At 39.9% G+C, this 11,335-nt stretch overlaps 1 protein-coding gene across 1 annotated transcript; it reads right to left on the bottom strand.

Moving 5' to 3' along the window:
* Positions 1-3,276: 3,276 nt before the first annotated feature.
* Positions 3,277-5,706, bottom strand: ppp1r3db (protein phosphatase 1, regulatory subunit 3Db). The gene is made up of 2 exons (XM_031748521.2): positions 5,687-5,706; positions 3,277-5,518 (listed from the first exon to the last, which is right to left on the bottom strand). The coding sequence occupies exon 2, from the start codon at positions 5,496-5,498 to the stop codon at positions 4,605-4,607; it is 894 nt and encodes a 297-aa protein (XP_031604381.1). The 5' UTR covers positions 5,499-5,518; positions 5,687-5,706; the 3' UTR covers positions 3,277-4,604.
* Between the last annotated feature and the right edge of the window lie 5,629 nt (positions 5,707-11,335).

The raw sequence follows: 11,335 nt of genomic DNA, 5'->3' as shown, positions 1-11,335 counted from the left end.
GCATAAATGGATGAAGACAGGATGAAGCTATGCTCTGGATTCAGCTAATAGACTATAAATGAGAAAGGGGAAAGCGATGAAAAAGTGGTAACATAGAGCAGCGGTCCCCAACCCCCGAGCCACGGACCGGTATCGGTCTGTGAGTCGTTTGGTACCGGGCTGCAAGCGTTGAGGCTCAGGTGTGAAATTTATGGTGTTCAGGTTTTTTATCAGTATTTATTGTTATTTTTTTTATTGTTTTTATCATTAACTCAGTTTCCCTGGGTCTTTTCTCGTGTGTTATGAATAAATCTTCTTTTTTTTGGTACCATTACTGGTTTTATTTTAAAGGGTCTGTGAAAATATTGTAGGACATAAACTGGTCCGTGGTGCAAAAAAAGGTTGGGGACCACTGACATGGAGTGCTGTGAAAAAGCATTTGTCCCCCTTTCAGATTTCTTAGTATGTTTTGCATATTTGTCACACTTCAGATCATCAAATAAACTCTAATATTGGACAAGGTAACATGAGTTTTTAAAGGGTGATTTTATTTTTTAAGGGAGAAAAGCTATCCAAGCCTACCTGCCCTTTGTGAAAAAAAGAATTGCCCTGCAAAGCTAATGCCTGGTTGTGCCACCCTTGGCAGCAAGAACTGCAATGAAGTCTTTGAAGTTTGTTGCACATCACTATGAAGGGATTTAGGCCAACTTTTCTTTGCAGAATTGTTTCAATTCAGCCACATTAGCGGGTTTTGAACCATGAATGGACTGTTTACGATCACACCATAGCATTTCAATCACGTTTAAGTCAGAACTTTGACTCAATAACTCCAAAACCTTTTCCTTTTTTTATTTTTAGCCATTCACAGATAGACTTGCTGGTGTGTTTCAGCTCATTGTCCTGCTGCATAACCCAGGTGCACATAAGGTCATGAACTGATGGATTTTCTAAGTAGAAAGCCGAGTACGTGGTTCCATCAACTGAAAGTCATCCAAGTCCTGAACGAGCAAAGCAGTCCCCCACCATCACTCTGCCAAAGCCCTGTCTGGCTGTTGGTATGATGATCTTTTTATGCCCGATGTAATGGGACTTAAACTTTTCATGAATTTCAACTCTTGTCTTTTGTCAGAATATTCTCCCAAAAGTCTCGGTGATCATCAAGTCTCAGTCTGTTTCTTATTGTTGAGTCATGAACACTGACTTTAACTAAGGCAACTGTGGCTTGCAGTTCTTTAGATGTTGTTCTAGGTTCTCTTGTGATGTCCTGGATGAGAGGTTGATAGGAATGGAAATCGAGAACTGGTTCTTGTAGCGAACCAGTTTCAAGTAGTTCGATTCCTTGGAGTTATTTGCTTCAGTTCAAGCAAATAATAGCTTAGTGTTAGCATGCTGTCTGTGCAGATGCTTGCAAAGAGCCAAACTTGTGTTAGCAGCATAATGTAGGTGTTTCTGGAGGAAAATAGTGGCACAGTCTGCAGCGTGGACATGAACATTACTTTTATTTTTATTCGACAAAAGGACGAGAATGCGATGGTAAAGCACAAACTACATCCAGGACAGAAACACCTACATTATGCTGCTAACACAAGTTTGGCTCTTTGCAAGCATATGCACAGACAGCATGCTAACACTAAGCTAGCCAAGAACCCAGGGTGATGTTAATGCTCAGTGAAACAAGCCCAGCAGCCTGAGCCTGAACTTCAACAGGTTCTAAACTGATCAGAAGTCAGGCTACAGCCTCCGTTTCTACCTGTTCATGTTTCCTACCCTGCTCAGGTAGGCTTGGATGGCTTCATCCCTTAATAAATGAAATCATCATTTTATATTTTTTCACAGCATTATAAAGTGGAGGCACCACAGTTTATAATTTGTATTGCAAGAATAGTAGAAGAACATCTTAAGTCCCCCTCCCAAAGAAACGTGTAAGCTAGCTTACATTTGCTTCACCTGGAGTATTATGTGTATGTATTTATATAGCAATGATCCAGTGGCAACATATAAACATGTAACTAAAGCTATAACTCCTTTTATTGTTTGATGTTGTTTTTGTTGCTACTTTTAAACATTTGAAATGGAACATTTCACTTCTGTAACTGAGTGGGTTCTGAGTGTTTTTTTTTCATGGCGGCTTTTATCTGAAATTTTCCATCACATACCCTAAACAAAAATGTGAAACTTAGTAACTGCATTTCAAATCAACATACAGTTGGAGCAATTGCGCCATCTAGTGCCCCACGAAAATATCAGCATTCCCTGGTGTGAGTAAATGAGGAGTAGTTGGCATTTTTTGCACTTTCAGACATTTCAAAAATCACATAGAAGAAAATGAGAAATGACGATTGTTGCAAAAATCTGCAGCCTGCTTTTTTATACTGAAAATTTAAACGTTACCTTGCTCTGTTTTGAATTCTTTTTAAATATGAACCGCTGTAACATTATACAGTATGCATATGATGGAAAATAAAGAAATTCATATTAGGTCTCATTTAAGATATACATAAATATGTACTGTATGGATTATGTTTTCCACTTGTTTCAGCAGAACCAGAGTGCATGATCTAGAAAGTAAATCCATTAATCAGATTAATGTGAAGAAACAGGAGAAGGAAATACTCAGGTGTATTTAAATGCCTGCCTGATATGCTCTGTGAGGTCTTGGGTGGTCACATCTCATAGCTGCTGTCATGTGTAAAGCATGCCACACAGCTGTGGCGACTAATGCAGGTGGAAAAATATCCTCCTGTGAGCTAAACAGCACCGCCTGCCAGAAAGTGCTCTGGAATCTGTGCTCTCATATTTATGGAAACTTCTTGGTCAAAGGTCAGCACTGTTTGGGATCTAAGGCCCTCCCTAAAACAAAATGATCTCCAGAGGAATGGGGTCAGGCAGAAAGTGCACAAGCTGCTTATGTGTAGCCAGTAGCTCATGGCATCCACTCCGTCTGTGTGAAATCAGCACAGAGAATAGGTTTTTATCACCTTGTTTAGTTTCTGCGTTAAGATGCGACGACTCAGACTGTCAGTCACGAAAATGGGTCACCAGACTTGTTAAGGTGCAGAGTGAGCAAAATATTTTGTGAGTCTGTGCAGAGGTGGCGGTGGTTTAGTCTAAATAAAAGCCCCGTAGGAGCATGCAGATCTTTTCCTGACTTCAAATGCAGCGGCACAGATTTTACTCACCAGGTGTTGTTGATTTGTTACAAGGTGAGGTCATCAGGGTTGTCTCGGCCCAGGCTGTACACTTTATTTTTTTAATACTTGATAATATAAGCTCACAAACAATGTGTATTTATGCCGATTGACACTGTTTTATTCATATTACAAAACCAAATTCACCAAAACACACACAAGACAGCTGATCGGATCAATTCAATGGCACCATGATATTCATGTTCATCTTATTCCACTGTCTGGTTTTAAGGTTTCATTTGTAAACCTCTGAAGAGCTGTAGACGTCAGGGAGCATTTTAGCAGCAGGTGTGTCGTCTCAAAGTTTTGATATCTCTCTCAAACCCTACCGAGTTTCATCAAGAGATCTCTTCCCAGGCCAGCATGGAAAAATAATCTCTTTTAGATTTTTGCCTGTATAAATATAGCATACTGCACCATCTTTCAGCACAGCTAGAAACTACACTAAAGTTCAGCATGGCACTAGTTCAGCTTTAGTTGGTGTCTCTTCAACACCTTTCACATGTTTGGGACATAGGTGCTGTTTCCTGTTATTCTGTCAATCTGATTAAAGTAATTGTAGAACATTTTAAACTATTTTTAAAAACAGGAATTTACTTTAAGTACCTTTTAATACCCCAATAGCTCAAAACTTTATCAAGGACACAAATAAAAACACAGCTGCAATCTTGGTGCCTGGGTTTGCATGGAGTTTTAAAACAGAAATGAAATTTGCTTACAGTTTTAAGCTAAAAAGCTGAATATTTCAGTCATCTACTTCCCATTTGGAGTCTGTCATCCGTGTCTTTGAGGAAGTAAAATGCTGAAAATCAATCTGCTTTAAGGGTGACCTATAAATATGTAGTAAGAGTGACCACATGTTTGCAGTTCACTGAATAACATTATCTCTGTTAAGAGCAGGTAGCTAGTCATTTTCCTAATGCATTTTTTAAACTCTAAAAATCCCACAGCACCTTCTTTCAGATTTCACAGCAGCCCATTGAGACACCACTTTCTAGCACATTTGGCACAAAATTACTAAATCACTGGTTCACACAAGAAAATGTTACTTGTGCATCAGAGGTGGAGGACATGCTGTTTGACTTACATTCTGAACGGTAACTGAACATTGAAAGCATTAAAATTAATTACAGATGAAGTGAAAAACAACATTGTCTTATTAAGATGCAGTGTTCTGCCTGGATACTGCCCGGCACAAGGTGGAATTATATAACTGGAGGCAGGTTGTTTTAATGTTAGCTCCTTTGTAGATGGTATAAACTGAAGAATTTGCATGTTAGCGGTATTTAAAAGTAGCTGGTTGAGAGTGCAAATTCCTAGAAATTGTGCTTATTTAGGGTCAGTCCACCACATAATGCAATATAGTAGGTAAAGTTTGGCTGCACAGCAGAGAGTGTCATCCTCTCTGCATCTGTTTGCAGGCGTCCATGTGGTTGCTCAGGTGAAATGTAGCATGCTATCTTCACACTCCCTTGGCACGGTCACCTTGTAGCTGTGGCATGAGAGTTTGTAATTATTGCCGTTGTTGTTGTCCCAGTAATCAGATCCTTTTACGTGGTAGCAGATTGCAAATTCCAAGCTAGCCCCTGGCTGCAAAGCGAATGGTGGGACAGGAAGACGAAACCTGAAGACGTCCAGTACTGGAGAGTCACACCCCTCACGGTATACACTCGATAGCCAGGATGCTGCTGTATTTGTGTGTGTTCTCCAGTTGGTGAAAGAGTAGTGTACTGTGACTTCTTTCTCATAGGCTACATTAAATACTTGTATGGTGCCTGTTATCCCCTGCTCTGAACATAGGACCTGCTCAAGACATACGCGCTGTGTGTGCAGCCGTGTCAGGAAGTCCGGCTGAGCACCCATATTTTCTGGAAAACAGGGTTTAAAGTAAGGCAGTGACAGCTCCAGGGACTTCCCAAAAGCCAATTCAGAGCTCATCAGCAGCCTGAATAGAACATGTTGGGGTATAATGGGACACTCTTGAACTTTGAAAACCTTAACTTCCTCTAACTGAAGACCCAGTGAGTCCACAAAGCGTACCTGTACACTCCTAAGTTCCTTCTTGCGCTCTGCAGACAATGGAAGAGACTGAGCCCGTCTCCTTATGATGGTCTTGGTTGAGGGATCGCTGGAAAGACTTTGCCTTAAACTGGGCTCCTTCATGGGTGGAGGTCTTGGACTTGGAGGGCGGATCTGGACGGGGGCTTTGGGAGGTTGAGGTTTGGGATCATAAATGTCCCGTAGCCGGATGGTTCTGGTTGAGGATACATTGTTGGAGCCACCCACGAACTGAAGCTGGTTCCAAGACTTCTCACAAGAAGCCCCATCCATTTTTGTGACAACTGAAACACCTTGAGAAACAAACAACCAATGCATAATCCAAACATTTAATTCACAAACTGCTCATACAGTCTACAAGCATTCACCAATTCTACACAAAACACATTTGACAAAATGATCTTTCAAATGCTTAAAATCTAAAATTGCTCCGTGCTAAACTGGTTCAAGCAGGATCAAACCTTTACAGCAGTGTTTGTTGTTGAGCAGGTCTCTTGCATGTGACCTAGTTCACTATGTGGGACTTGCTATGAACCCAGCTGCAACCACATGACAGAGAAGAGGAGACCACCTCTGCCAGCAAATGCCAGAGAGATTCCACGGGAAGGCTGACTCAACATCTTTAGCCAAAATGAAAATAAAAAACCCTCTTTATATCTCTCTATCTAGACTCTAGAGAGGTTTGTATTAATAAAGATATAGCAAGCCACCAACAGCTCATAATTAGCAAAGATAATTCCATAAACAGCCTAAGGGACTCCTCTGACAGCCAGATCTGGACGATAACCTCCAATTTGTAGCTCACACCCTTTGATCTCAGCACTTGACATATAACATGAAACCCTAACTGAGGACGGGATGTGTAGAGTGTATATTTATAGCAGACAGGGAAGGATGGTGTCTCTGTTCTCTGAAGATGCCTGTTTTGTTTCTTTATAGTTGCTGTCCTGAAACAGTAATTATTTACAAGCTTAAAAATGGTGAAACATACTGCAGCAGCAAAACACTATGAAAAGGGGGATTTCTAATTGTTCCCACTGGATTGGTGTATGGTGATACTAGGCTTGAAATAATAAGATGCAAAAAAATGTTGAATATTTCCAGTTTATTTTGTGTATTGTCTGAGAAAGGGTTTCAAATGATGCCTTTTTTTTATCTACACTACCAGTCAGAAGTTTTAGAACACCCCAATTTTTCTAGTTTGTTGTTGAAAATTATGCAGTTCAATGTCTCATTTCACTCTGAAATGAAAGCATAGTACAAATAAGTAATTGGAATTAAAAAAAGAAATTATGGTTCAAAATGTATTCTAAACTTTTGACTCCAGCTTTGGCAGATATAACAGCTGAACACACCCGTGGCATTCTTTCTACAATAGAAGTCAAATATTCTTCAGAAAGTTTTTCCCATATCTGTTGCAGAAGTTCCCATAAATGTGGCACTTGTAGGTTGCTTTGCTTTCATTCTTCTGTCCAGTTCATCCCAAACCAGCTTGATGTGGTTGAAGTCTGGAGCCTATGCTGGCCACTCCATGTTTTCAAGCTTAGCATCTTGTTCTTTTTTCCTGAGGTAGTTCTGTCATAGCTTAGACTCGTGTTTTGGGTCATTATCTTGCTGTAGGATGAACCCCCGACCAACTAAACCCATACCAGAGGGTACTGCATGGCGCTGCAGAATGCTGTGGTTCATGCTGCTTCTCGCTCTGTACAAGTCACCGACCCTGGATCCAGCAAAACAACCCCAGACCATCACACTGATGCCACACACTGTGGAACCATCCTTTCACCTACTCGACGCCTTACAAAGATCCTGTGTGATGAACTGAAGATTTCAAATTCCATAACACCTTCTTCCAGTCTTCAGTAGTCCAATGGCAGTGTTTCATGGCCCAGGGAAGCCAAGTCTTATTCTGACATCTTAACAATGGCCTTCTTGCTCCAACTCGTCCTGTCAAACCTGCAGCTCGAAGTCTTCTCTTCACAGCTGAAACTGAGACTTGCTACTACGACCACTATTAAGCTGTGCTTGAAGCTGTTGTCCTGTGAGCCGCCTATCACGCAAGCTGCTAACTCTCAGAAACTTGTCCTCTGATTCAGTTGTGGCTTTGGGTCTGCCAGACCTCTTCCTGTCAGAGTTTGCCCCAGTTTCTGAGTGCCGTTTGATGGTGAAGGAACTGTACTCACTGACACCTTGAATTTCTTTGCAATTTCTCTGTAGGAAAAACCTACATTTTTAAGTGTTATGATGGTCTGTGTCTCTTCCTTTGTTAATTGCCTTTTTCTTGCCATTTTTGTATCAACACACTACTTTCTGCAGTACAATAGCTTTCCACTGATGCTCTCAAGGGTATGATACCACAGTGTGTTCCAACATTGCTTTTATGCAGACAGAGTAAGTAATCCAGAAAAGTTGGAACACCTGTAGGAATAAGTAGCACCAGCTTTCAAGACTTGATCAACCTTCATTGCTGCAGAACAGGTTTAAATTGGTAATCCATTTTTGTTTTCCTTGAAAAAGGCCTATTTTTCAGTTTTGGGTAACCTTGCTGCGATAGACTGGCAACCTGTCCAGGGTGTACCCCACCTTTCACCCCGTGATAGCTGAGATAGGCTGCAGCCCCCCTGCAAACCTGGTAGGGGTCACGGGGGCTGCAGACTATACTTATTTATTAGGTTGTTTGTTTTTTGTTATGTGGGGAAATAGGCCTATATCAGACATAGCATGGTAATGAATTAAGCAGCACCAGCTAGTCATTGATACATTGAACTCCAACATATTACATATATTTATGTATGAAGATGGGCAGTGCCATTGGCAGACTTAAAAGGAGAGATGATGATGGCATTAGAGCTAGTAGTTAAAAGTTGTATTACGGTACTGTGAAAATAGCTTTTACCACCCCTCTTTTTATTACATTTAGCTAGGCAAATGACAATCCTTAATTTTATTGTTCAATACAGTCTGAACTTCTCTTTTTGTGCTTTCTTTAAGTAGTCTTCAGGAATAGTTCTCCAGGCTTCTGGAAGAACATTCAAAGCTCTTCTTTGGATGTTGACTGCCTTTTGTTCCTTTCTTTGTCAAGATGATCCCACAATAGTTCTTGGCTCTGGGGAGGCCAATGCATAACTTTTAGTGGTCCAATCTGTGTTTGTCTATCCACGTATGCTTTTTCTTTGACCATTTGTTTGGGATCCTTGTTATGCTGAAAAATGAAATCCCAGTTTCCAGATATCATGGTACAATTTTCTCAATTTTGACAATAACTCCAACCAGAACTTTCATATTTGGAGTAATCACTCCATCAGACTGGCTGGCACCAATTTTCAGTCCAGTTCTTGTGTAATTAGGCATTGCTCAGTCTTTTCTCCCCATTTCCCATCCTTACGTATGACTACTTGAGACCCTACAGATCATTTCTGATGAGAACTGAGCAAAAATTAGATGGATCAGGTGAACTGTGAGATGCATCACGCATGTACTGTCTCAGGTCTTTGCTGAAATTTTTTTCCAGTTTCGTATGACTTCCTACTGTTCTTCTGCTGTAGATAGTTTGTTAGGCCTGTCACATGTTCTTTTAGTCCTCCACTTGTCCAGTTTGTCCAAAATTGCATGCATACATACTGCAAAGCATGTTGACTCTTATATGTTTTGGTTAGTAGTTCTTTGGTAAACAATTTGTTGTTTAAAAAATACTATTTTATAACTGTAAAAATATGTTGTCAATGGCATTTTTTTCATAGATTAAACCAAAGAAACTGGAACAAATCATGTGTTTTTCTGCTAGTACAAAGTTCCTAAAGGTGACAGGTGACAAGAAGGAAAAAAAGTGAGTTGATGTAGAAAGTGTGAATGTTAAAGAAAGAAAGTGAGAGGACCAGAGATGAAAAGAGGAGGAGGAATGCAGAGATTGATGGACAAGAGCCTGCTAGACCTCCAGATGACATCAGAGTAGACTTATTTTCAGTTTCATGTGTCTTTTCTTCCTGTATATTTAGGAGCATTTCCAGTCAGTGGGATGATAAAGTTAGTTACTAGACCACAGGAGCAGTGTTAAGCTTGCCAGAGACATCAAAAATATACAACTGAACACACGTTAGCACAGATACCTACATTTATCAAAGAGAAATGTGAGCATGCTGGAGGACAGATTGACCGATTGAAGTTCAAACAGCTTTGGGCTCTTCTAGTTGGCAACAGTTGGCAGCTTTGGAGAACAAACATCAATCTCAGAAGCTGTAGAGCTGTCCTGTCCTGAAAAGATGGAGGAGCCAAAGCTTCACATTTTCTGCAGAGAGTCATCAAGGGTGATCTGCCTTCAGGTGCTGCCTTCGTACCTGCTGGCAGGGCTGGGCATGGTGACGGCTGGTATGCTGCTAGACTGTGTGCAGGTCAGTGACACACCAGCTGCTGAATCAAATAACTATGACAGTGTTGTTCTGTACAGGGTAGCTGCAGGTCTAGTACAGTCTGATAAAGCATTGAATTCATTCTCCTCACCCAAAAAGTCAGTAGAAAGTATTGTTTATGTTCCTCACTTCACTGCAGACACTGCAAATCTGAACTAGCAGGTGTGATCTGCACCAAAATGATTGGTCAGTTTTAGCAAGTTTCTTAGGTTTATATGACTGAAGTTAGAATAAAACAGTTGGGCTTATTGCTCTTGTGGGTTTTCCCAAATCTTTGAATGACATGATCACAACAAGGTTATTAAGTATCATCACACCTGTCTTTAAAATTAAGTTTTAAAAAATTCTGACAAAAACTTGGTAAGCAATCTGAACTACACTGTGACGTGTCCAAGCTTATCTCAGGTGAAGTAACTGAGCTGTGAGCTGATGATAGATTTGGAGGTCACCATGACCAACTATGAAGTGACCTTGACCTATGGGAAGTAAATAAAGTTTGAAAGCAAGGTGCAATTATCCATGAACATGCCAACAAGTGACTATGGGACAACTGAAACAAGACTAGACTGTAAATAAAAACGGAAGGAGAAACACTGGCAGACTTTGCAGTTGTGTATATGGATAAAAAAAACTGTAAGGCGGGGTTAGGCCTCTTAAACAACTTTCAGATGTTCCTGATATATTGTAAATCTGTAGTACAACAGAGTATTAGGGCCACATTAAGAAGAAAAATATTGTTGATCAGTTTGAGAATAAAGTCAAACTTTCGAGATTAAAGTGGAAAATCTATTTTGAGAAAAGTCAGCATGTGGAGATTACCGTTGTTGTTTCAAGACAAACTGCCACGTTTGCTGTACCCGCTACAAAATACCTTGTTTAGATGAGTTTGTGATACAACATACATCCTCTTTACTGCACGAGGGTGTAACCATCAATGCATCTGTCCATTGCCAGTCATTTCTCTTCTGAGTTTGTGTGTTTTTCTTTCTGCTAAATCATTTCACTGTACTTATACTGATCACCACAATATGTTTATGTGCTAAAAGGGAAATAATTTCCTTCCTCGTTACTAAAGCTGACTCTGAAGTATGATTTCACTGACTCAGAGGTATAGCAACTGTGGCAGTTTGATTTTCAGGCAACAACTATAATCTCTACATTTCAACTTTTTTCTCAACATTTTGTCCTTTTTCTCAAAATGATTGATTTTTTTTCTTAATGTGGTCCTGATACTCCTTCGTACTGTAGAAACCTGAAGCTTTCAATAATAAATAAAAACCTATAATGAATTCTACCTTAAATAAATGTTCTAAGTTTGTTACAGAAATGTTATATTTATTACAAGTCAGAATTCATGCTAGTTATTTTATTTACTTATTTTTTGCTAACCTTTTAGCAAAAAGATCAAAATGTATGTAAGTATGGTGTTGCTATAGCAACGGCATTGCAATATGATTTTTATATTGCCTAGCAATTTATACTAGTGTTATCAGGGACGATATGCTATGACTCAGCCCTGCTGCTAATGTTACAATGTGCTGTGACTACACACTGTGATATCTTTATATGTAATCAGAGAGCAGAGATAACAATTACAGCCTTGTGAATGAATGTCATACAATACTGTCTCTTGTCTTCACTAAAGAGAACCATCTCCCTTATTCATACAAGATACAATGATTGGAAAGAAACACCTGTGGTAAA

Source organism: Oreochromis aureus, linkage group 5 (assembly GCF_013358895.1).
Source record: "Oreochromis aureus strain Israel breed Guangdong linkage group 5, ZZ_aureus, whole genome shotgun sequence".
NCBI classification, from domain to species: Eukaryota; Metazoa; Chordata; class Actinopteri; order Cichliformes; family Cichlidae; genus Oreochromis; species Oreochromis aureus.
The sequence above is the reverse complement of the archived record's forward strand: the minus strand, read 5'-3'. Positions and strand labels throughout refer to the sequence as shown.